Source organism: Mus caroli, chromosome 6 (genome assembly GCF_900094665.2).
Source record: "Mus caroli chromosome 6, CAROLI_EIJ_v1.1, whole genome shotgun sequence".
Taxonomy (NCBI): domain Eukaryota; kingdom Metazoa; phylum Chordata; class Mammalia; order Rodentia; family Muridae; genus Mus; species Mus caroli.
In genome coordinates, this window is record NC_034575.1 from 102,233,986 (window position 1) to 102,260,960 (window position 26,975).

At 41.2% G+C, this 26,975-nt stretch overlaps 1 protein-coding gene across 2 annotated transcripts in view; it reads right to left on the reverse strand.

Annotated features, from left to right (window-relative positions):
- Window positions 1–5,628: 5,628 nt before the first annotated feature.
- The window catches only part of Il5ra (interleukin 5 receptor subunit alpha), a 32,212-nt gene continuing 10,865 nt past the window's right edge, over window positions 5,629–26,975 (reverse strand). The window contains exons 7-10 of one of the 2 annotated variants that reach the window (XM_021165798.2): window positions 25,085–25,223; window positions 10,075–10,168; window positions 8,996–9,080; window positions 5,629–5,862 (exon numbers count right to left, since the gene is read on the reverse strand). In XM_021165798.2, coding sequence (XP_021021457.1) covers window positions 5,779–5,862; window positions 8,996–9,080; window positions 10,075–10,168; window positions 25,085–25,223 — 402 coding nt within the window. In that variant the 3' untranslated portion in view covers window positions 5,629–5,778. The remainder of the gene's footprint in view (window positions 5,863–8,995; window positions 9,081–10,074; window positions 10,169–25,084; window positions 25,224–26,975) is intronic. The other variant, XM_029478675.1, reaches the window with a different exon arrangement.

The following is a 26,975-nucleotide window of genomic DNA, read 5'->3' on the forward strand; positions in this document are numbered from 1 at the left end:
CAGCCAGCACTCAGTTCCTACTAAGGGCCTATGTAAATAAAGGCACATAAGGAACCTTTCCTGACCTCAGAGTACTTACAAAATAAATAAGAAACAAATGGTTGGTGAAGCATTACGCAGAAGGCATCTGACAAGCATATAGGGGCACATCCATCAAATGGGAAATTGAAGAGAGACTTAGATGTATCAAGAGCTAAATCTTAGAAGATGCAGGGAGGACAGGATTGTGAAAATAATCAGAAGGCTTTTTCATTGGAGAAAATGTAAGCACTCATAAGGGAAAGAAGAAGAATAGAGGTTGAATTTTGTGCAGTTTTGCTGGAGCACTACAGAGAAACTAGGTAACAATGGACTTCTTGATCCGATGAGCTTTGATTTAGAGGAGTACTCTTTTAGGGTTTTGGACAGAATACAGAAAATACACCTTTAAGATAGAGACAATCATGGAGGTTAGAAATTTAGTTCAGGGGCTCTTACCAATGCTCAGTGAGGGATGATTAAGACAGAAGAGGGAAATGTCTACTTGGGAATAACAGAACTCTTCCTCTCTCGGTTAGAAAGACTTAGATAAAGCCTTTATGTTAAAAGGTTTCCTTCTTGAACCACATTTACATTCCCATCTACTCCCTCACCATGCTGAAGAAAGTAGAAATTGTCATTTAACTCGATACAAATTCTAAAAGAAAGCCTTGAGAAAAGTTTGTATCCTGGAACTCGATGCGTGGGACTTGAAAGCAGAAGCAAGCAGTTCCATAGCTTTTGCCACCCGAATCCTGAGGATGACACTCGGTCCTGTTCCAACCAGGCTCATCACCTTTCCCCAGCCATCAAAAGTTGTTTACAGTTCTCAGTTCTCACCAGCAGTCTGCTGCATCTTTAACAGATTAGCACCTACAGTTTATGAACTTTGCCAACAGATGGCCCTGACACATACAAGTCTCACCTCCAAAATGTTTGGATTTTTAATCAGGATGTTCTTTGCCCAAGTGGCTTCTTCCTCAGCCAGCATAAATAGCTCTAGGCCTGAAGCATTTTAATGAAGCTCAGGTGTTTTGGCTGTCGCAGACATAAGCTTCATCCCCTCCGTCTGTTAGTCTCCTCACTCCCTTTATATCAATTCCAAGTACCAAGGAAAGGGGTTGGAATAAACTCCTCTTGTAAACAATATCTTGAAGAACCACAGTTTGTCCACACGCTATGGCTGTGAAGGCTCTAGGAGGAAGGTGGGTCCCTGTCCTATTCCAGTGAGAATCAATACTGCGACCTCAGCTTCTATCACCCACAAGGTGCCTCCCAGGTACTTTCAATTACATTCCTATTAGACACTGTCTTTCTTCCTGTGCCATTGCCTTGATAATCTCTGCAGAATACAGTTGAATTTTAACTATTTGCAAAGTGATATGCCTGGGCTAAGAGAAATTTAGCTGGTTCACTAACCATATATAATTTTTTAAATGTTATGCGTATGAGTGTTTTGCAATGAATGTCTGTGTGCCACTTCCATGCTAGTGCCCACAGAAGCCATAAGAGTGTAGGTTCAGTGAAAGATACTGTCTCAAAAATTTGGATTTTTGATTTCTTAAACACACACACAAATATAAGGTTTTTTTTTTTTTTTAAATCCCAGGTGTGGGGTATATGGAACTTCAGCAGATGACTATGATTTGCCTTGCTCTCTGGTTGGAGGTTGGGGGTCGGGGGAGGAGACAGGATTTGCCAACTGCAGATAGTTTGTGCAATTGTGTGACACTTGGAATTTTGAGGACTTGGGGGTATATAAATGCTAGGGTCTTGAGGGTTGGTGGGTGGGTGGTTGGTGGTTGTTGGTGGTGGTGGTGACGGTGGTGGTTATGATTATTATTGGTGGTGGTAGTGGGCTGTTGGTCACAGTTTGTTAAGGAGTCATGCACAAAGAAGAAACACCAACAAGAAGAAATTAGATATCCTGACAGTGAGGATCAAACTTGCATCTTGGAACTCAGTGACCCTACTCAGCAGGAAGTAGTCAAAGGATAGCATCAACCCCTTTTTTACCCCCGATTTTATTCAGGGATCTCTTTTCTTTCCTTTCTATCCTTTCTTCCTTTTATCTAGTGTTAGAGGATTGAACAGGTAGAAGAAAGGGGATGGAGAAGGGTAAAAGAAAGAAGAACCCACAATGTAGCAAATGCCAGCTAAATAAGAGTGCATCAGATCCCCTGGGACCTGAGTTATAGATGGTTGTGAGCTACCATCCAAGTGGCTGGAAATCAAACCCATATCCTCTAGAATAACAATCAGTGCTCTTAACCTCTGGATCATCTCTCCAGTCCTATAACCGTATGTGATTCTTAAAGGTTATGTACTGTTCTAGACCCTGCAAATAAAAAGATACATTTCATACACATAGTGCTAGCGTTCTAGGGCATATTGTCAAGCACAGAAGCTTGTACCCAAACTGTTGGGTACATTTTCTAGTACACAGGCTCACAATGAGACCCCAGAGGCATAACTGACCAACTGATTTTGAAATCTTCATAGAAGAGATAATGTTGGATATGGATTCCCAAAGAATGATTGTCCTAACCCAAGAATCAGGAAGAATAAGTCCACAACATGTTGACATGGCCACAGGAACTATTTGTATTGCTTTTTATACATGTACCTTGATTAGGTAATAGCACCAGCCAGGGATGTGGTCAGGAGGTCTGTGACATCTAAAGGAATGCCTGATTCTAGGTCTAGGAAGGCATCTCTCAAGAGACAACTATACACATAAAACAAACAACTGGCCTTGTATGAGGGCAGCTTCCCTGCTTCTGCTTCTGGTCCAGCCTCCAAGTCCAAAATAGAGGTAGGTTTCCAAAATGGTGTTTCTATTCTTTCTTTGCAAGACAAGAGACAGAGAATTCTTGGGGTTGGTCATTTCCATCGTTCATTAGTCAGCTTTCAAGTTGTGATGTTCCTGATAATTTATCAAAGTGTGGTATACAGACCCCACAGCCTTACTTTCAAATTGCTGATCTTGAAAATTCTTGACTCCACCCCAGACCTGCTCAGTCAGACCAGTGTCCATTATAAAGAGTCTTTAGTGCCATTTTGATAGATTCTTGGTAAGTCAATTGATCAAATAAACTCTTTGCCTCTTATAGCAACACTTCCATGAGCCTCAACTTCCTGGACTGACCCCTAAAGTCAACTTCAACTTTCATGTGATAGTCTCCTCTGTGTTACTGAGCTCCTCTGAGTCTTATTACTGTACCCTTTCCTAGCAATTGACCTTTCTTTTCTACATTTACTGTATCATTAATGGGGATAGGCAGTAATGTGTATGACAGTGACACAGTACAGACTTGTAAAGAGCAGAGAGACAGTACAGAGAATCTGGTATGGTGATCTGACCCTTTAGAAAAGATCTAATATTAGCAGTTGTCCATGACTGCTGTACCTTTCATTCTGAGCACAGTATGGTGGATGGTTCTATGTTAATGCATAAAAGCCATGGAAGGGATATTTTGTACTCCATGTGCACTTCACCCAGATTATGAAACCTGACTAAACCATCTCTATAAAGCACATAAAAAGTAAGTTATGTTGTGGATTTTGAGTACCTTTTCTTTTTTTAAGGCATTTTTTATTAGATATTTTCTTCATTTACATTTCAAATGCTATCCCCAAAGCCTTCTATACCCTCCCCCCACCCTGCTCCAGCTTCCTGGCCCTGGCATTCCCCTGTACTGGGGCATATGATCTTCGCAATACCAAGGGCCTCTCCTCCCATTGACTAGGCCATCCTCTGCTACATAAGCAGCTAGAGACACAGCTCTGGGGTTTGCTGGTTAGTTCATATTGTTGTTCCTGCTATAGGGTTGCAGACCCCTTTAGCTCCTTGGGTTCTTTCTCTGGCTCCTTCATTAGGGGCCCTGTGTTTCATCCAATAGATGACTGTGAGCATCTGCTTCTGTATTTGCCAGGCACACTATTTGCAAAACACATGAAACTCAAGAAGAAGGAAGACCAAAGTGTGGATACTTCACTGCTTCTTAGAATGGGGAACAAAATACCATGGAAGGAGTTACAGAAACAAATTTCAGAGCTGTTATGGAAGGAAAGACCATCCAGAGACTGCCCCACCTGGGGATCCATCCCATATACAACCACCAAACCCAGACACTATTGCATATACCAGCAAGATTTTGCTGACAGGACCCTGACATAGCTCTCTCTCTCTTGTGAGTACTGTTTCTTCTTCCATTGTCTTTAGTTCTTCAGGACTATGTAAAATAACCACCACTAGGTCCATCACTATTTATTCCTCTTCCCAACACATAAGTGTGTTTGCTTCTATGTTCAGCCCATCAAAAAGGCCTATAGATACAGCTTCATTAATGAAGATATTTAGAGAATACATTTCTATACAATTGTAATATGTATAGGAAACCCTAATTTAAGAGATTAGAATTGACTAAGCATGAGTTGAACAACAGGTTGCCATGAAGGCTCTATCATCAAACATCTCTTTGGGAAGTACATTCTAGATCCAGCAATCATCTCCAAAGCAGAATTATTTTCAATGTCTTTCTCAGGTCATTTCCAGAGTACCTAGAAGCCTTGAAGAATTTAATCCTTGAACAAGCTTCTGTCTTCTCTCTCAATAGGGAATGGTGTCTTTAGTGTGTGTTGTGTGTGTACATGTGTATGCATATATAGGGCAGAAGTCAGTATCAGAGGATCTGCCTAGTCACTCTCCACCTTAAATTTTTAAGACCATTTCTCTCAGTGAACCTAGAGAAAACATAATTGGCTAAACTGGTTGGACTACAATTCCCATGGATCCTCTTGTCTTTGTCTCCCAACTCTGGGATTATAGGAATGTGCTTCTTGCACTGTTTTGTTGTTGTTGCTGCTGTTGTTGTTTCTTGATGCTGGTTGATCAATCTCAGGCCCTCAGGCTTCTTTGTCATCCGAATCATCTTTTTCACCCCAGGCACTGTGACTTAAACTTACTTTAGCTTAAACATTTCCTTGAACAGGCCTATGGAACACAGGGACATGTGGGACATAGTCTTTGTTTTTGCCACAATGTTTCCTTATGCTTTAAGATACAGGCACAGTTCTAGAAAGAAAATTATTCTAGAACTCAAAGGAGAAAAGCACCATGAAATTGTGTCTCCCACTTGCTTCAGGAAAGACAGTCTTGAATTTGGGTTCACTCTCAATGAGTTCTATCCTTTCCTCCTGTCACTGTAGCTGAGTGCTACCCCTGGCAACTTAACCCAAAGTAAACATGTGTGACATTAGCTTAAAAAACTGTCTCCTGTGCAAAAAGTTCAAGATAAGTCAAGCAACTTTCAAAGACACACTGGTATAACATGGTACTCTGGGTAGGAAACCAAAGGCCCATGCTCTGGGTGAGTCTGGTGCTATGCTGTGAGCAAGGAGGTTTGAGTGAGGCATGTACACTTTATGAAATGGGACATTGGTGACTCATGTCTGGATGGGTTGGTGACTTGCATCCAAACTGAGTGTTCATGTTTGTTTGTCTGTTTGTTTGTTTGTTTTTTCGAGACAGGGTTTCTCTGTGTAGCCCTGGCTGACCTGGAACTCACTTTGTAGACCAGGCTGGCCTCGAACTCAGAAATCTGCCTGTCTGTGCCTCCCAGGTGCTGGTATTAAAGGCGAGCACCACCACCGCCTGGCTCTGAGTGTTCATTTGAAATACCTCCTTGGCAAGAAATAGCAGTCCTTGCTCTTATCACGGAGTCCTGTATGAGTTCATTTCAGAATGTCAAAATGCCATCAAAACGTGGAATTTTCCATGACTTCAAATCCAACCTCTTCCACACAATGTACAACTTCAATTTTGGTTTCATTTAAAGGTTTCTGCAAAACAAAGCAACTTCCTTACAGGTCTTTTAGAGAACATTTCATCTTTGATTTATTTTTTCTTTCTTTTCTTTACTTTTTTCTTTTTTTTTTTTTTCACAGTTGGTTTGAAGTAACTTTTAAATAACAGTAGTCTGTTTAGAAACTAGGAAAAGTCAAGTCGGAAGAAGAAACTGTAGCTATAAACTTATCTCCTAAATATACCCTATTCCATTTTCTCAGCCTTTCTTGAAGCATAAAGCTTTAACAATTGTGATGAAGTAACAGGGACACACAGATTTATTTTTATAAAATGTATTATTATTGTTGTTGAAGGTCTTCTGCCATTGAGATATATTGCCCTAGCCCTTGCATAGGTATGTGGATTTTTTTTCTTTATATCATCATATACTCATATAGCACATTTTCAACACTCATTCCAATCCACAAAAAGGGAATAATTGGAAAATATTGGAAAGAATCTGAAAAACCCAGCATAAATAGTTCTGAATCACATATACTTTATATTATATAGTGGGAATAATATGGGGGAAGAAATCTCTCTGGTTACCATTGAAAAAAAGTCAACTAGAAACTCATCTCTAAGAAATCTAAAAATCACAGTAAGATCTTAAAAAATGGTAACTTTCTTTTGACTATTGCAAAATAAATTCTGTGCTGAAGTCTGAAAAAACAAAACCTTGCTAAGCAACAGCTCCAGGATTACCATTGTCTTCTGTGGTCTGTGATTTTTGAGCATTCCTACCAAGTATGGAGGTGTAAGTTTCAGTAAGCCCCTAAACCCACTGCTTTGCATCTTTCGCTTCAGACAAGTGTTCTTGTTATTATTCCTCAGACTAGGAAGTGTAATAGCCACCCCCGCAGCATTTTGCAGTGAGCTTATTTGAAGTAATTTTAAGAGGATTTACAGTGTGGGGTGGAATGTGTAGATTCTAAGCAAATGCTGGCGGCACCATTTTATATCAGGAATTTGAGTGTCACAGCCTTTGATATCTGCAAGCAGTTTTGAACTACATTCTTACCCTCATCAAATCAGCTCTCAAAATGGAGAGCTTCATTTTCCACTAGTGAGTTACTTCCCAGTGGTCATGGGGCCAATGGCAGGAATGGACCTTCTTTTCTTGGATCAGAGTTCCCAGGAATAGAATGCAATGGATGGCTGTTACCTTTGGGTGGAGAGGCTGGAACACAACATGACTGCATGTAGTCGAGCTGTGGTCAGCTCTTTACTTGTTCACTCTATCTTAGGTTGAAATTTTAGACCATAATACTGGTAACACTTTTTTTCTCAGTCCCTAATAATCTGTTCATATTTCCTACTTGCCTCTCCCTTTGCTACAATCTTTCATATAAAATTCTGCAATGGATTCACAGAGTAAGTTACTCTGAGAAGCCAGGCAATGTTGATATTAACCCTATGCATATACTGAAACCAACTAGTCTACTCCAAGTCATTCTAAAAACATGACTTGATTTTAATTATCAACAATCCAGAAGCCCGGAAAGTAAGCTCTTAAACCAGTTTCCTTCACCAGTTGCAGCATATTAACATAACCTTTCTAGGCTCTATAGGGAAATGAGGTATCAGCCTTCAAATGTCCCATTAAGAAAACAAGACAAATGGTGGAAGTGTCACTTTGACTCCAGTCTGCTTTCCTCTGGCACAACAAAGAGGAAGGAACAGTCACACTTAAATGAACAGAGGTAGATCTACACATGGCTTGCTCCTTTCCAAAGAACCATATGTGAGCCAGTGTGGGTGATCTGTTCCCTCAGTGAAGAGTACCAGGATCAAACACAGGGCACTATGACAGCCAACATCAATTCCTTACTTCAGTAGCTTAGTAACCTACTGTCTATAAGTTATTCCAAATTGAAATTACCAAGGACTCTAAAGAATCCTTGAGATTTGCTGAAAGTAACCATTTTGGTGACTTTTTCATCAACTTCTGTCTTCCTCTATAACTAGCCATGAGATTCTTTATCCACATTGGTTGAAGAAACATCTAAGTCTATTAGGAAAGTTCCTAGATCTAAATCAGAAGTTAGTAAATGAAGCCCACTCTGGCTTGTTATCTCATTTTGTGAATAAAGTTTTATAACACAGCCATGTTTATTCATTAGTACATTTGCCATAGACACACTATAACAAACAATTCTACCATAAATGTTTATTATGTCTTTATCTGAAGAGTTTGCTATCTTCGATCGGTAGCCAATCTACTGAAAGATAAGGTCAACAGAGTGCAATATTACAGAAATACACAGAAAAGCTTGACATGTTGCTGACAGAAACTAAAGAAGACCTCAATATATGAACATGCTGGCAATAGGATTAGAATGTTGCTCCCTCCACCCCAATTAACCACAAAAGTTCAGATTTACCAGAGCTTTCCAGTGCCCTGCCTTTAAACCCAGAATTCATGAGGCAGTCAAGTGGATCTGCCAGTTTAAGGTCAGTTTGGTCTTCATAGCAAGTCCTAGTAGGGTCAGAGCTACATAGTGATATCTTCTCTTAAAAGAAAAAAATCCTGCTGCCTATATTCTTCCCTTCCCCTCTCACCACTCTTTTCTGCCTTCTAGGAAACTGATAGGTAGGCTCTAAAATGTGTAATAATTCAAAACATTTAACAAAAATGTCTTAGGGAGGATCACTTTTAGACCTCTGCCTACATGATGTCAATTTTACAACAAAGCTATAGTAATCCTGACAACATTGTTTTGTCAGGTTCTCATCTGTGCCTCTTATGTGCAGAAAAGGAACAGGAAAAATTCCTGTTCTTAGAGTAATTAACAGAGATCATTTAAAAGATGGTGTATATGAAATGGAAATTCAGGTTTAAATGGCAAGAACCATTATTATTGAATAAGACTTTCCCAAAATGTAGATGTCGAGACAATAATATCTATAGCTAATTTTACACACAAATATACATACACACACATGCACACATGTGCACATGCACACATACATATGCATGTGAAACAGACATACATACAAATACACATACATACATACATACAGGTATTAACTGGCACATGTATACATTGACATACAGAGGAATCTTGATAACCTGATACTCATCCCTGGGTACTTAGGATGTCACCTCTTTGTATTTTTTAGTATTACCTCATATTCAGTCACCACCGGGAGATCTTTGATGTTACTCTTCGGGGCCGGAACCGGTGGAAACAACCTGGTCCATAGATGACACCTGACAATAGGGAAGGAACTGGATGAGTATAAACAATCCACTTGCCCAAATTTCTACTCAAACATTGAGTAAATTAGTTCCATGTGTAGCTGTGTTATAAATTTAGATTCTCCATTGGCTAAGATTTCTAAACATCTTCACCATTGAAGACCTTGGGTTGCAGCCAGGCTGGGATGTGGCTTCTGAGATCTCCAAGCAAGAGGAAGGCAGAACCGATTCACATTGGCACTCATTGGCAAACCTGACGTCTAAAGCTGGTCAGCAGCAGCTTTCTCTTGGCTACTCAGTCACTGCTCATTCTAGCTTTTCTCCTTTAGTTGTGATGATTTCACCGTTCCCTCTTTTCTTTCCCTTTCCTTTGAACTGCTGCCTGTCACCCACACTCAGCATCTAAGAATAACTTGGTAATGGGTAATGCCATTTACTATGGCAGTTACAGCCTAAGTTCTTAGAATAAAGCAGAACATTGCCTTAGTGATAGATGGAAAGGGAGGGGTAGATGTGGGGGAGATCAGATGTAGCCATTTGCAGGCTGTAAGATAAGATGTGAGATCTATGAAGCCTTTAGAGAATCTGCAGTTTAACTAAGGATAGTCACCTCACTGGACCAGGAACTTGAAAGCCAAGGCAGAGGTCAACCTCTGACCACAGAGGCCCATATGGGAAGGCAGTGTAGTGATTTAAAACTTGGTTTAATTGCTGCCTTTTTATAGGAGATGTCAAAAGACAAAGAAGTGTGGAAAGGGGAGCCATGAAGGAAAAGAACACAGTGGCCAAAACCTCTATAGAAATTTAAATAGCAGATTTGAGGAGTGTGAGGTGGCTGGGGACTGTGCTGTGTCTTGTGTAGCTGCTGTGTGCCATGTTTTATTTTTGGCTCCTCTCTTCCCTGCCAGTAAAGGCATCCTAAAGCACCATGATGTTAATCTCACCTGATAACCAGGAACCCTTACACAGGAAGGAAATGCAGCCCTGGAATGGAAATAATACCTACACTCTGCAGATGAGTGAGAAGATTAACAAGACGAAGCAGGCGGCTGTTGGGAGCACAATTAGACGCCATTCTACCAAGGGCTTCCTTTCCTTTCCTGGTTCAAAGGTGAAGAAAGAGAAAGCAAAGTCAAAGTCAGGGAGGATAAATAAAATTAGAAGGATGGGGCATCAGAGGGCTTGGGTTTGAATTGAAGGTGCTGGGTGGTGCTGGTCAAGGATGAGCAGCTAGTAGAGCATGGAGCCTCAGACATCTCCTCTGCCAAAGGAGCTAACACCCATCTCACAATATTGTTCTAGGGGAAAGGACACTAAGGACTTTTCAATCATTACTAATTTAAGCCTGATTATTTCAGTAATCAGCCAGTGTTTTGGAACCCACCTGTACCCCATGCCACCTGGGTACTGGTGCTTAGAGCTTCAGATGCCTAGTAGGGTGTTAGGTGGAAAAGCTACAAAAGCACAAGACTATTCAGAAACCTCATTAGAGTAGAATGAAATCTATTTCCATAGTGGCATCTACCTACTTGGAAATGAAACTTAGGGAGGAAGTATGTGAAAATATTCATAGTGGTGCAAGTATTAGAATCTACAGTACACACTGTATGGCTGTAATTATCCTCAAAGCCCCTATTCCCCTCATTTCCCATTTCATAGAACAGGATGTAAAAAACTGTCATTGGTCAGCACAGGAAGTGTTTTGCATACCATCCTATTCTCTAATGGGCTCCTATTCTCTATACTGTAGACACTTCTGTGACCTTTAAAGACTACATCAGACTGTGAAAAGCAAGGTGGGATGGGAGGGTAAGGGAGGTACTTGTTAGTCTATTTAATTTCAGGAATGCAGACCTGAAAAATCAAAGGTTTCTGATTAAATGGCTCTATTGGAAGTAGTTTTCGTTTGTGTTATCTGCTGGACTCACTTTCAGAGATCAAAAGCAAATCCTGAGTTACAGTTAGTTCTCTTTCCTAGGGAGAGAGCTGATTCATTCATTCATTCATTCATCCATCCATCCTTCCATCCACCCACCCATGCATCTACCCATCTGTCCATTTAGTAAGTATCTGTTAGACTCTTGTCAGGTACACAAGTTAAGGTGACTCAGTGATTAAGAGAATGCATTTGACACCTCCAATTCTTCAGCTTGAAGTCCATCAGAGGAGATCTGCAGAAAGCAAATAATGACTCAGGTCATGATTTGAGGATAGTTGTACTAAGAAAGCACTGTGGCAAGGTTCAAACCATGTTACTCCAGGATAAAAAGCAAGAAAAAAACAAACCTTAGGTTTGCTATGATTTCTTCTATACAACAAGGAATGCATGTAAATGGGGATTTTTGAGTATTTCTGAATATCCTAGGGCTTAAAAAAAAACCCTTCAAGTCATTCAAAGCCCTACAAACTGTCCAATTATCACAGGAAAGAAATGTCTGGATTTAATGCTGGCAGTTCTTGCCTCTCCTCATCTCTTCCCTTTCCTTGGTCAGGTTTCTTCTCCACTTTCCCAAAGCTTTAATCTCCTCCTTAATCCCCTCATTTCTGCTTTCGAATATTCATAGAATCCTTTATCTTGACTAAGCTATGACCCTGTTCCACCATCTTCCCTAGCTATCATCAAATACTGTCTTCTCTCACTGCCCAGACTGGATTCTTGAATAAAGGTTCAGGCTTCTGTGTCCCTAAACTGGGCTGCCTTGTCTGGCTGCAGTGGAAGAGGATCCACCTAACCCTGCAGAGACTTGATGTGCCACGGTGGGGGAATAGCCAGGGGAGCCCCCACCCTCTCAGAGGAGAAGGGGAACTGGGAACAGGGGGATTATGTGAGGGGCAGCAATCAGGATATAAAAAGAATTAATAAATCATAGAAAAAATGATTCAGACTTCTGTATTTTCATACCTCAGAAACTCCTTTTATAGTCACTGGAAATGTCGTTCTTAAAAAAAAAAAAAACCCAAAAGATCCCTAATTTCTGTCCTAACTTTGTCTTCTGTTCTCTCCCCTAAATTTCTTCTTTTCTTTTAATGTAAGTTTTGAGGCAAGGTCTCATGTATTCCTAGACTGGCCTCAAACTCAACATGTTGTGGAGGGTGAACTTGAATTTCTGATCTTCCTGCCTCTACTTCCTAAGTGTTCTACTGCATCTCCTTTATGTACTTCGGGAGATTAAATTCATTGCTTTGTGTATCCTAAACAAGCATTCTACCAAATGAGCCACCTCTCCATCCCACTTTAAAAATGTTATTAGTTGGGGCTGGAGAGATGGCTCAGTGGTTAAGAGCACTGACTGCTTTTCCAGAGGTCCTGAGTTCAATTCCCAGCAACCACATGGTGGCTCACAACCATCTGTAATGGGATCTGGTGTCCTCTTGTGGTGTATCTGAAGAGAGTGACAATGTACTCATATAAATACAATAAATGAATCCTTCAAAAAATGTTATTAGCATATGTTAATTACTCAAAAATCACAGGACTCATTATGACATCTTCATATATGTATATAATATACTCCTAACATATCATTGCCTTCTCTATTTTGAATTCAAACTGTCCACAGCTGAGTTCAGGGAAGCCATGGCTCCTTGCTGAAAGAATCCCATTCTTCAATGGCACTTCCCTCTTTTAAAATTCCAGCAGGTTCCCTTTCAGTGCACTCTTCGGCCATTTCTTATCACAGTCTCTTCTTTGAGCATTGACAAGTTTGTTTTTAGACATACAGATTTTCATTCCATGAAATCCCAAAGTCTTTCCTTTTCCTGACACTGCCCTGACATGTAGCTCTAGGTTTAGACTATACAATCCCCAAAGCCCACAGTCATTTGTGTATTTTGCCAACCTGACAAAACACAACCAAATTTGTGTTCTACGTTTCATCAAACCTACTGTTACCCAGGCATGAGGCTGCACAGCTGTAATCTCAGAATCTGAATAGCCAAGATAGAAGGAGGGTGAGTTAGAGACGCCCCTTCCCCAGGGCTATAACAAGGGAGAGGCTGTTTCAAAACAACAAAAGAAACGAAAGCAGTCAGTAATTACTTCTTTCACCAGCTTCCTCATTTCAGTCTCTGTCTTTTCAATACCCAAACCGAATCCTTGGAGACACATAGATATTTCCTTAGATTTCGTATAGCTCCTCTTCCTTCCTCACACCCTCAGCATACCTGATTCCTATGTACACTCATAAATGTAAGGTTTTATGCTTCTGACGCCTGCATCTGTCCTTGCTTAGTCTAGAGACCTCGGTTCCAGACCCTGCACAGTGAAGGTGGACATTTTGGTCACCTCACCTCAGACCAAGTTATAACACCGGAGCCTGCAAATCCATCACACTCCTGATTCTTTTGTTTTTTTTTTTTTTTTTTTCTGGTAATATTTATTCTATCCAGGCCTCTACCACTTCCGTACACACCCTTTACACAAGACTAATTTTACAAAAGCAGTATATTTTCACCTGTAGTAGTTTGGAAGTTATACAGTACAAAAATATAAAAGTCATCACTCTCAAGGATTAACTGAAAACTTCTTCTCTGCACATATTTTTATATGTACATTTTTGAGTGGCCAGACACAGTGTACGCCGTTAATTTACTCCCAGGGCTCCCTGTGCAGATATAGAAAAACTAAAACAGAGAAAGGGAGTGAAGTCCACTGAGGACACACAACTGTCATTCAGGGCAACAAGAAACAAAGCCAATAACTGCATCCCTCAATCTAGCGCAGGGTTCCCAGCCCATTCCTCTCCCTCTGTAACACTGAGAGTGCTGTGTGTGCTGGCTTTGTATATTCTGGCATTTCTTTATGGAGTTCAGGCGTTCTTCACTCATCCTATTCTAGGTGTTTAATTATTTAGCTTACTGTAGGTGTTGCTTTGTTATCAAGAACCACGCCCTGAGCATCATCACCTTTACGGCTGGGTCTACTTTTACTGTGGGGAAAGCTTGTTTTGTGTCAGATGTGTGTTTCTGAAGCCTCCTCTTTACTCAACAGTATTCGAATGTGATTTCTTGCATTGAATTTACCTGACAAGTTATGTTTTCTCTGAGGTGAAGCTCACAATGCTTGTGTTCTTGAGCATAAGTTCTTTCTTCACGTGGTCGTATGGGGAGGGAGCCTGGAGAGGCTAGGCTCTGGAAGTAATTAAAGGTGTACCCTGTATCTGGCCACTCAAAAAAAAAAAAAAAACACTGGCCATGACTATGTGAGGTTGGCTGCTCTACAAATGCCCAGTGTCCTTGACATTCTCAAGCTATAGGTGGCACTGAGGCACTTTGGTAAAATCCTGAGCTAGAGCTAGAGAGATGGTTCAGCAATTAAATGCTTATACTGCTCTAGCAGAGGTCTGGAGTTTGCTTCGCAGCACCCATTTGAGATGGCATAGAACCATCTTAAGGCCCTTACTTCAAGCAATCTGAGCCCTTCTGGCCTCTGAAGGCATCACATGCATGAACACAAACACACACTCAGACACACCCACATACTTAGAAAAAAATCTTTTAAAATTTTTTATGTCTGTTATAAGCAGGCGTTTGCACACACTGGAATAGTGAGATGTGCCTATCACCCCAGCGTTTGAGAGACAGGAGGATAAAAGCAAGTCAGAGACCAGACTGATCAACATAGCAAGTTACAGGCTAGTCAGGACTGCATAGTATATTATTATTATTATTAATTGTTGTTGTTGTTTTCTTCTCCTAAAAAAGGGCATTGAATATTATTAACCATGTCATCTATTTGTTCAGAACTATTTTACAAAGACACACAGCAAAACTTTGAGTCCTGTGAGAAGAACAAAAAGTGGTGTAACTATTATCGTGGTCACACACTCAGTCATTTGTGGCTCAAATTGTACAATATCCACTAGCCTGATATGCCAAGTCCTGATAACAATACCGTTATCCTCGGACCATGATTACAAAAAATCTTTTCAACTGACTTAGCCACTTTACCTCTTATGTAGATAAGTGAAGATTCTCAGTAAAGGAGAAAATATCATGGAGGGCAAGGCAACTGATTATAGTTCCTCCAACTAATAAACTTCTCATGATGTGGAAATTACTGCATCGGAAGTGTATTTACAACAATGTTTGGAAGGAGTTAGCCAGCCTCTCCCTTATGACCACAGGAAGAGCAGAACTTGTGCTCAAGAACATAGGCATTGTGAGCCTCGCCTCAAAGGAAATATACATTGACAGGCAAATTCAGTATGAAAAATCACGTTCACATACTGCCGACTAAAAATGACTTGTAAATTTTTATCAGTTCAGTTATTAAAATTTTATCTCTACTTTTTTCAACATTTATTTCTTTTATGATAGAAGATTGTAGGCACATGGTACATGTGTGCGCATCAAGGGACAACACAAGGTACATGTGTGTACATCAAGGGACAACATGTCAGATTGGATTCTCTCCTTTCACCATGTGGGTCTCAGGGATTGAATGAGATGATCATGATCATGCTAGGCAGCAAGAACCTTTACCTACTGAGCTATCTCACTAGTTCTTTTATGAATGGGGAGGGAGGGAGGAGAGAGAGAGAGAAAGAGAGAGAGAGAGAGAGAGAGAGAGAGAGAGAGAGAGAGAGAGTCAGCTAGCAAAATTAATAAGCCTTTCAGTACGCTAAAAGTTGAGCAATGTTTTCAGATGTCCTAGGACACATGACCTCCTCTGAGCTGGGATGCATGACCTCAGAGGTTTCCTCTCTAATCTCCTGGGCAAGGCTCTAAGTTCAATCCTGAGGCTGGAGTTGGGAGGTAGGAATAGAAAGAAGAAAGAAAAAAAAAGAAGTTCTAGGTAACTGGAGTCATTTGTTTTAAAGGGCATATTTTTTTTTTACATGCTATTAATCATGAAGCCACAGATGTTTCTTACAAAATCATTGGGTACTCTCAGTTGATTATACAGATGAGTTTTTGAGAAGGGAAGTGTCATAGTCTACCTATGGAAAAGCCCTCAGCTCCTCCACTTCATGTCTGGGTGTTCTGCAGACCTTACTAACTCAGTGTATTCAGAGACCTCAGTCATAGGGTTCTGTAGGCTTTGGTTTCCATTTCTGACAGCTCAGCTAGTTAACCGTAAAACAAAGAACGTCATGGAAATTCTGTGGGAAGCGTGCACTGGATGGGGTGGGATGGTGACAACAGAGGTCAGGAAATCTCTGGGTGATGATACGCTAGCCTTGCTCTGGCTGCCTTTGCCTGCCCTGAAGCTCCATCAAATGACTCATACTTTGGTATGACAGTCTCTCTGGCTCAAGAATCCTGCCATCTATTAGTTGGGACTGACAGATCTAAGGAGGTGGATTTGATTCGGAGGCCAAAGCAGCCTTAATCCATGCAAGTTTGTACTTTCACTGCTTCAGTATTGATTTTGAATCTGACTCCAATTCAACAATAGGTTTCGAGCAAAAGGACTAATTAGCAAATTGATGGAGCCCCTCAAATAAAGCAGCCCTGCTGTGTTTTTAAACCAGCAGGTGATGGAAGAAGTTTAAATGGCATCAACAGGGTTGAGTAATTAAGATGATGTCAATACAGTAGTCTATGATACAGGGTTTAACTAGCTTCCTATGGCTTTCCATTGGTCAGAGGGTGAAGCTGTGGTGTCACACACGAAAGGTTTCCAATTTAAGCAAAAGTCAAATGTCACCTTCTGGGATTGAGCTTTCTGTGGCAGCTTTTAGGTGGACTCTTAGAGATCTCCTGGTTTAAGAAGGCAAGGGGTGGGGGCAGAGAGTAAAAGGTAAAGGCATAAAATCCACAACCCACTGAAAAATGCACAAAGCTGCGGTATCCTGGTGAAACTGGGCTCCGGTGAAGGACAGTGTGGCAAAGCCATGGAGACTGCTCTGTGTACGTGAATGGCTTGGCAAGCTCTGGACTGAGTGGATGCTGGTGGTTTTCATAACCCCCATCAGGCTCCGACTGGATAGATCAGAATAGGGAAAGTACAGGTTTCGTCTCCTCTGCAGACTTCTCAGAAAGAATCAGTGCCTTTCAGAGCTCCTGCAAACCCAGAATCCTTCTCTGTGAGCCACTGTGGAGCCATTTTTCTGTGGACCTGCTGAAATAACTACAGGCTGGCAGCAGAGAGTGTACTGCTGGCTACTGGTATCCAGCAGACACAGAAGTGAGAGGTTTAAGCCTAGTTCTGTCTCTTAGTGCTGAGGTGACCTTCCTTGAGCAGTGTATTTGTTTCACTTTGTGTATTGCTTTGAATCTGGGGTAGGAGTGAATGAGTTAAGACATACAAAGTGCTTAGCATCTGTGCATGTCCACAGAAGCCAATCAGTCCACGTTAGTGGTAATTATGATGGAGATGAATACATTGTGTCAGAGCAAAGGCTAAGCAATGTTAATTACCCCAGATCCTCAAGGGAAAAACCACAGTTGTAGTGCTGCCTGAATACTTAGGTTAGAAGACATAAATGCCAGATATTCTGGGTATAAAGGAAGAAGGGGGTCAGAAGTCATAGTTAATCCTGTACCTCAATGATATGAGTTGAGATAAACATTGCATTGGGATGTCAAGATGGCTTATTCCTACAAGCCTGAAAACCTGAGTTCAGAGCCCACATAAAAGTCTGGTGCAGACGTGCAGGCATTTTTAATCCTGGCAAAATCCTGCAGGAATATGGGCAGATGAGATAGGAGAATGTGTAGAAGTCTGAGGGTGAGCTAGCCTAATTTTTACAACTGCACAAAGACAAATGGGAGAACCAAGATCTGAGGACTGTCCTGTGACTTCCACAGTGGACTGAGGCACATGCATGCCCATAGCCATACACTTATGAATCATGGGTTTCAAATACTGGACAGATGGCTGAGGTGCCCATTCAACAAATCAAGAAGGATTGATCTCCATGTTCTCACAGCATCCCTCAGTCCCTACTAGTTACAAGGTATGGCTGGCACACACCACCCTCTATCGTGAACTTTCCACCTATGGAAAGGCTTCCCCACCCCCAGAGGCTCTTCTCTATATAATCCAGACATTTTACAACTCCCTTCTCTCTCCCTCTTTCTCCCTGTCTCTGCATTTCTTTCTCTCTGCATGCATGTGCTCTCTCTACATAGCTCCCCTGTCTCCCTGTCTGCATCTCCATTTCCCTAGGCTCCTCCTGTGAGCTAAGTGTATCTTCCTTCCCAGACCTGCCTCCAATAAACCTGCCTTCATAGTCTCAATTTAGCTTGAATTGGCTTGTTTCGACGGTAGGAAAAAAATATTGATGAACAGGCACACACACACACGGAGAGACACAAAATGAGTGTCATGCACGACATGAAACATTTAGACAAAAACTGCCTGCAGAGATCAATGGAAACATCTCCAGTGCTTGGCCTATGTGGAGCCTGAGCAGGCCAAGAACTAGTAAAATGAAACCTCTCTGCAACAGTCTACAGCACAAGCAAGGTCTGTCTTCTTGTCTCAGTTTCTCTGACTGGAGCACAATAATTGGGATGAGAACATCAGTCAGCATTCACAGGTATAAAGGTAGTATTGCTGCTGAATTCTAGGCCATTACCAGGTTTGAGCATCTCCCTCTCCCTCTCCTCCCTCTTTCCCTCCCCTCCCTCTCCCCCTCCCCCTCCCCCTCCCCCTCCCTCTCTCTTTATCCCTCTCTATCTTCCTATCTGTTTAGTAACAAATGATATTTGGGGAGATATCCTAAATACTGTGAATAAACTTATCTTACACAGAGCCAGGGATAAAGTCCTTCCTTGGCCTAAGTATTAAGCATGGAAGATTGATTGGTATGGCCACCAAGAGAAGGAAGTAGCTACACCTGAAATTTAAAAATGAAATAAAATAAAATCCTTGGTAGTATGGAACAGAGCCTAAAAGCTTAATGCAACCTTATCTTCAAGATGGTAGACCAATCCCACAGAGCCAAGGTGGTCTGGCCTGAGGCTTATCAGGCAAGATCCAGCCAACCTTGAAACCACAGAAGCCTGAGTCAAAGAAGCAGTTTGACTCAACTGCTATGTCTGCCCAGCTGAAATCCCCCACTTGTAAAGAAAATTCCAAAGTGGCAGCTATGACAGTAGCCGAAGTGGGGTTTCCCTTGCTGCTGATGGCTCACCTATTTTTCTTTCCAAGCATTTCCCCTCTGTCTTGACCCAGAGCTTCCCTTCTTTTACCTTGTAAAACTCTAAAGGGACAGAATTCGTTTGAAAGCCCAGAGAAAGTGAAACTGACCCTTTCCTCGTACCTGTTTCCCTTTCTTCTTCCCTATTCTGCTTTGTTTCTTGTCTCACAACAGTTTGGAAATTTAAGAGGAAAGGATGAGAGCAGACGAGAAAGACAGAGAAGGGCCAACGGGCAGACAGATGAAGGGAGCTGCTCGAAATTTACAGGCACAGAGGAAAGAAGGGGCCACAGCTGGAGCTTGAGTTCCTTTGATAGACTGTGGACCAGGAAGGAAGTACATTCAGTGATCTTCAAGAAAACACCATCTCCTCCCCGCCCTTGAGTCTATAAGCTTCAGGGAGAGGGAAACTGCTTTGCACTTCTGTCATGAGCACCAAGTCAAAGAATAAAAGTCCTCCTTCCATTCAGCACGCACGCCTGGGTGCCGCAGCTGTTGTAGTAATTATTTAATCTCAGTCGGGATATTTCTACCCTGCCTTTGATCATGCAGTTCCCTGATGCAAAACTTTTATATTTATAATAATCCTTTAAATAGCACTAGAGCAGGGCAGATATCTACCATCGAAACTATTAGTATCTACTCCCCAGTCAATAACCCCATGATAAGACTTGCCATATTTTTGCTTGGCTGCTTTTATTCCGACTGGCCAGCCCTCATGGCGAGCTTTCAGAATCTCTTAGCTCATGGCATCTGCTCATCTTTCCCTTGTTCTGCCCTCCTCTCTACCTTCTCAGTTTCTCTGTAACCACATATCTAAAAATCTTGCCTATTTCTAATCTCTCCAGTATTTGGCTGTAGCCATTTTTATTTAACCAATAGTTTTAAATTAAGAAACAATGTTTGCACAACAAAAGCTGGTAAACATGAGATTTCACTCATAGGCACAGAGCTTCAGGTACAGTATTTAGCGATTTTAGCATTACAATGCATAACAACAGATCACAACTAAGCATGCCACGTTGGTTTTTGCTTAGCTCTGACACCCACCCCAGGACAGATATTCCCCTGCATATATCACACACACACACACACACACACACACACACACACATACACACCCTGGCTCACACCATAGCAGGAAAGTGAAGGCCAGAATCAAGTGAAGACTATGAGCAGCATGTCTTTGTTGCTGAAGGATTTGTCCCAGTAGATAGCAGCAGTCACCCTGAAAATGGTGTCCACACTGCTGACTGAGCCATGTGAAAACTGAGGTGACTGAATCTTGTTCTGCACCCAGGTTAAGTGCCACTCATCTTAAGCCTAAAGAAAGCCTTTTAGAAGAACACATTTTCACTCATTTCTAATAATACCAGGTCCTGAGTGGCAGATACAGCCTTCACTGAGAGTGGAGAAAACTCGTTGTTCACATGAAGCAATGGTTCTCCACCTTTATAATGCTATGACTCTTTAATACAGTTCTTCATATTGTGGATAACCCTCAACCATAAAATCTTTTCACTGCATTTCATAACTGTAGTTTTGCTACTGCTATGAATTGTAATTTAAATATCTGATATGCAAAATAGCTGATTTGTGACCTGGGAGGGAGTCATGACCCACAGGTTAAGAACCACTGTTGAGTCCAGTGATTGTCAGTCTAACCTCTTACCAAGAAACAGGTTCAATCCTAACCAGGGTCAATGCTACAAATAAATGCAGCCAACATTCTCATTTCCAGGGGGTCAGGATGCATGCTAGGAACATTTATTTCTAAAATTATTTTATGCTTAGTACCTGAATAGTGTCACAGAATAGAGGAGAAAAGAAGACATGAAAAAGAAAATAGTTTCTGTGCCAGGGCCCAGATCTGGAAACAGGAGATGGCAGAGATAACAACAGAACAGAAGCTGGACCTTCAAGACTGAGGAGAGAGACTTTTGAAATTGGGAAGTTCAGCTCTTAAAGCAGAAGCTAGCTGATGGAGGGCAGTTGATAACGAGTACTGATAAAACAAAACTGCCACTATAGAAGAAGAAGAAGAAGAAGAAGAAGAAGAAGAAGAAGAAGAAGAAGAAGAAGAAGAAGAAGAAGAAGAAGAAGAAGAAGAAGAAGAAGAAGAAGAAGNAGAAGAAGAAGAAGAAGAAGAAGAAGAAGAAGAAGAAGAAGAAGAAGAAGAAGAAGAAGAAGAAGAAGAAGAAGAAGAAGAAGAAGAAGGTGGTCCATGCTCTGAAAATCTCAGAGCAAGATAGTAGATTCAAGGAAAATCTCAAGCAGATAGAGCAAGCTTCTTTGCTGGCTGTACTGTTCACTTCCATCCACACTCCCAGTGCCTATTGGACTGACCAAGGACCTTACCAACTAGAGCAAAAGCCACCTGCCTACCCCAGTCCCCTACACCATCAATCCAACTTTCTCTGTGTCTCATTCTTTATGAAACAACCTCGGGTTATAATGGGTTAATTAGTTAATTTAAACTATTCTAATTTGCTAATTGGTTCATATGTCACGTATTTGGGGAAATACACATTAATAGCTACTTCTTGGCTATTTGACAGTGACTAAGTCATTTAATACCACCAGGCTTCCATTTCCTAATCTTAATTAAAATAATAGGGGTGAATTTTATATCAAAGGCATGGGTGATATTTCAGTTGGGCCCAATAGTGAAAATCCAGGAGGGCTCCCAGGGGCCACTTGTAAGGCAATGTAGGAGAGAAGGGAGTCTGAAAGAAATGAACTTAGCATCACAGTTGCGGGATAGACTGCAAGCTGAGCACAATTATTACGGTATTCTCCAGGGGTAAGGAAGAGCCATGTGAAATATCCCTGAGGGGCTTGGACTTCCTATTATGTTTATTAATCATCTTGATGAAAACTGAGAGTCTGCATTGATTAAATTCACTAATGATCCCAAACTGAGCAGGGGGGTAAATTCCAAAAAGGATGGATTTATAAGGTAAGCACTAATATTAATCAGATCTTCTGCATGAACTGGGTGGCAATGAATGAAATAGGATTTGCAGTAGTACATAGCAATGAGGTACACCTAGGGTGGGAGCAGATGGAAGCAGCCAGATCCAAGCAAGGAAGCTGTTATTTAGGAAATGGTAAGAGCAGGAGAGTGGAAAGTGTATGATAGACTCTTGAGATGGTTCACAGTCTTACCCACAATCCTTTGGTGGTGAATGTTGGAGAGTGGCAGTCGTAGAAGTAATTAGGGAGCAGTCACCTTTACAGATAAGGAAACTGATGGCCAGAAAGGTTAGCTGTTCGGTCCTAGAATGGAGTAGTAGAGCCCAGCCTGGCATGGCACTTCCTTAGTCTCAGACATGTAGCAAAGACTATCACCCCCTCTTAAGACCTGACTTTATTCTCAGAATTCTCCTCCAAATTATACTGTGTTCTCTAACTTGGTTCATTGAACCACAATCAGCGAAGTCATGGCTAAAATCCACATCTCCCGATTTTGTCTACTGCTGCGTCCTCATCCCAAAGTGTCAATAGTCAACACTGTCTAGAACTTCAAAACTCAAGCACTCAAAAAGCACCATTAACTTTTAGCCATGACCCTGATCCTGATCTCTACCATATTTGTCTGAAGTCTTTTGGTCTGTATTAATATTTGTCTAAATTTGTTTATGTGGCAAAGTTGGGACAACAATGAAAAACATCACTAGTGTTAGGTTTGTGTGCTTGATAAAAGCATAAACCATTTTGTAAATGGAATCCACGGGCTACAAATAAACAAAGCTCACGGCACACCTCAGGACAACAAGTAATTATCTGGTTAAAAATTCCTGAGACTGATGAGTCTTGTCTCAATCTTGCGGCATGGAGTGAGTATTACTTGTGCAAATGAAGCATTTTTTAAGAGAGTTCCTATCTGTATCGGGTCAGGTTCATTTAGTTGGATGTCAACGTGGGAGAAAAGGGAGGGAGAGGAAGACTCACCTCAGCAAAATTATGAAGTAGGTGAGTCCATTCAAATTTCAGTTCCCTTCATCTTCCTTTCAGTTCCTCTCCCCAGGAAACGCATGGTGCTGCTCTGAGCCCAAGTGCCCATCCCCAGATGTTGTCATGGCTGTGGCACAGCACAAGGCTGTTTGGGTTGGGTATTGAACAACTGTTCAACTGGGACAACGTTCTCCTGTAGGAGTTCAGGGCAGCACGATCAGCCTTCTTACAGACCTAGCTCTGTGCTCCACCTCTTGATCCCTTCCATTATTCTTGTCTCCCTGTCAATGTACTTGGTAAACATCAGCTGTGACTCAAACCACACAGGGCACAGGTCAGTGCCCAAGAATTTCCCATGGACTCACACCATGTAGCCCAAGTAAATGAATTACTACTTTAGTAGATAATTTTAGCATGTGCCTGAAAGAAATTTCTCCTTAAGTATGCTGTCTAAATTGCTTTGGAATATTCCATAGGTTTTCAGAGATGTAACCAGCCTTAACCACAAAATCCTCTATGCCAATCTAATTTGTTAAGTACTTTTCAACATGAAGGGTCTTACCACACCATGGCAGAGTGCTAAGAGACTGGGCCCTAGAATAAGTTAATGTAGGGTTCAACCCATCCCTGATGCTTGCAGATGTAAGCAAATGACCTAAGCTTTCCAAATACATCCAGATAAGAATGAGTTTCTTGATAAACTTAGCTAAGAGAATACATGAAAAATCATCTAGGATGCTGTTCTAAAAATGTCTACTTGTACCTTCACCCATAGTTGCTACCCATTCCCTGTTATTTGTCATGTATGGCACTCAGTTAATTTGATCATAAATAACAATAGGTGTAAAACCAACACAGATGTCCAAGAGATGCCTAAATTACTAGACCTATATACTATCTGTTAGGCTAAAGTTCAGGGATAGATCCAAGTTTCATGAACCCTAATATTATTCAATTTTAAAATCTTTTAAAAGGGAAACAAATATATAAATTCACACCCAAGCATGGCAAAATTATACTGATGGGGACTAGAGTAGTTCTTCCCAAGGGCTACAGATGAGGAGCAAAAGAGGATGGGTGTGTTTTAAAAGGCCAAAAGGAAGAATTGTGTGATGGACTGCTTAGCATCTTGACTGAGCTGTGACATAGTGCTAAGCATGCATAAAACCCAAGAAACAGAAATAACGACACATTAAATCCATATGCTCCAAGGAGGATAGAGGAGTGATCAGTGCCAATTTTGTAGTTTTAAAACTATGCTAAAGATTTTGCAAGATGTTGCCATTGGGCGACACTAGGTTAAAAGAAGACTGAATGTCCATTTCTTACCACAGCTTATGAATCTGCAATTCTCTGAAAATAAAATACCTACTCTAAAGAAATAGAGGTTGGGAAGATGCCTCAGCAGGTAAGAGTGCTGTATAAGCATAGGGGACAGAGTTCAAATTCCTCACACCCATGGGAAAACCTGGGTGTGGCTGTCTGAGAAACTCTAAACACATCGCTGTTGTTGGCAGAGGCTGGAGGACTTCTGGGGTTTACTAGATACCAGCCTAGCTCAAGGTTCAACAAGAGACCATGTTTTCAAGGGAACAAAGCAGAGAATGATAGGACAGAATACACTATGTCTTCTTTGTCTTCTGTGAGCACACAGAGTACTCATGCCTGTACAAACATACACACCTCACTCATGCATGCACATAGAGACACACAATATGATTGGGAGCACAACCAGAAAAATCTAAGTAAAAATAAGAATTGGACAAAATAAAATAAGCCTGGCAAGTGCTAGGGAGAAAGCAAGACAACTAGGTTCCTAGGACATCCATGTCTAGTTGCAGACACAGTAGATGGATGGAAGATTAGACAGAGTCAGTCAAGATGAGACCACTTCAAGACCTGAGTGAACATGTACACTTTCCAGGATTTTCCATTGCCACTGCTTTGAAATACACAACAGGGACTCACCCACATAAATAGGTTGACTCCACTCGCCCCACCTTCCTGACATTCTGCAAGGTGAGCTCACAGCTGCTCTCACTTGAATGGAATATGTAGAAACGTCATCAATTTTTGAGATGAACTTATTGGAGATCAGTTTTTCCTTCTAAATGGGAAAAATTAACATTATAATAATGCCTAGACATGTAATTTATGTAAAATACCAGCTTGAGAGGTCAAATGTGGGTAATGTGGCTCATTATTTGACAAGTAATCTAAAATCAATAGAGTATAGTTATGGGTTTATTCTACAGAGTTCCAGTGTGATTTCTTGGCAGTTACCCCGAGGGAAAAAGTGATCTTGTAACTGAAATAAATAAAATGGTCGGTTGAAGGGCTAGGTGATGCTGTGTGGACAAATTAATGTTTCATGTGGAAAAGTTGGAGTCAGTTCCAACAGCAGACATAATCTCAGTTACTTTGCCCTTACACATTGGTAATGTCACAGTTCTAAAAAGCACATAGTTTGTATCTATCTAGCATTACCCAATGGCCCCAGCCTGCGTGGGCTTTCCTGGTCTATTGCTTGGATTGTCCTAGTAGCTCATAACCCTGCGTATACATGGTCCCACCCCCACCCCCACCCCCATCCCCACCCCCACATATCCAACTTGCACATTGCTGCCAAAATTACCCTTCTATCCTACAAACGCTACACTTCTCTATCACAAAAAATCCATGGGTGCTGCTCATTGCCCATGACTGGGGTGTTAACTATAGATGCTGTTTGGCTTTTAATAAAAAGTTCACAGAGACACTCTGAAATCCCTATGTAAGGTACAGGGTTACATGTCTAGTGTTTGCCTGGTGTTCAGGCCCGCTCAGTCACTCCCACTTGGCTAAAGGAAACATGCCTTCCTCGCACACCTCGGGGGTTATTCCTTTCCTCACATCCCTACCAAGCACAGTGCGGTTGTGGTATACGTCAGGAAGTGCTGATTACGGGTCTCTGATAAGATCAATACAGAGTGTGAGCGCACAGTTTAGAAACTGGGGGAGCCGTTGGACAATGCTGTGACATCCAAGCACATGAATTGTGCTTGCATACATATTGGTTTGTACTTTCCTATATTTGGCTATGTGTGTGTGTGTGTGTGTGTGTGTGTGCATTTTTAACTATATATTAAATATGTTGTGTATATAACATATTTAATATATAGTTAAAATACATATATATATTATATTTTAGTTGATCCTTTTTAACTTATTTTATGAAAGTGCTAACCTATGGTAGATTAGAAGTTTACAAAAGAAAGCCAGTCCTTCACAAAGGCTATTTTTGATCTCCCCCAGGTTGCATTCAGCTCTAGGCTACAAGGTTGTTTTGTCTCCTCTCTCCTCTGCATTATGTTGATCTTTCCTATGATAAGGAGGCCCTGGCTTTATTTGCCAGAGTGGGACTTATCTTATATATTGATTTATTTTTATGTGAACCACCCACCAGCCTGGCAGGACACAGGATAGTAATATGCCCCATGATTTAGCACATAATTTAAAATTAATAGGACATAGGATTTGGTTTATTCCAGACTACACACACACAAAAAAAAAAACAAAAAAACAAAAAAAAACCCCCAAAAAACAAACAAAAAAAAACCAACCAGGGCCTTATCTCTCTTTATGTGCTAACCCTAGACGCCAATTTGTAGATATTTGTTTAACTGTGTTTAGTTTGTCTCTTCTTGGGTGTTCTATGTTTCTGGGCTAATATCCACTTATCAGTGAGTGCATATCTAATGACTTCTTTTGTGACTGGGTTACCTCACTAAGGATGATATCCTCCAGATCCATCCATTTGTCCAAGAATTTCAGAAATCCATTGTTTTTAATAGCTGAGTAGTACTCCATTGTGTAAATG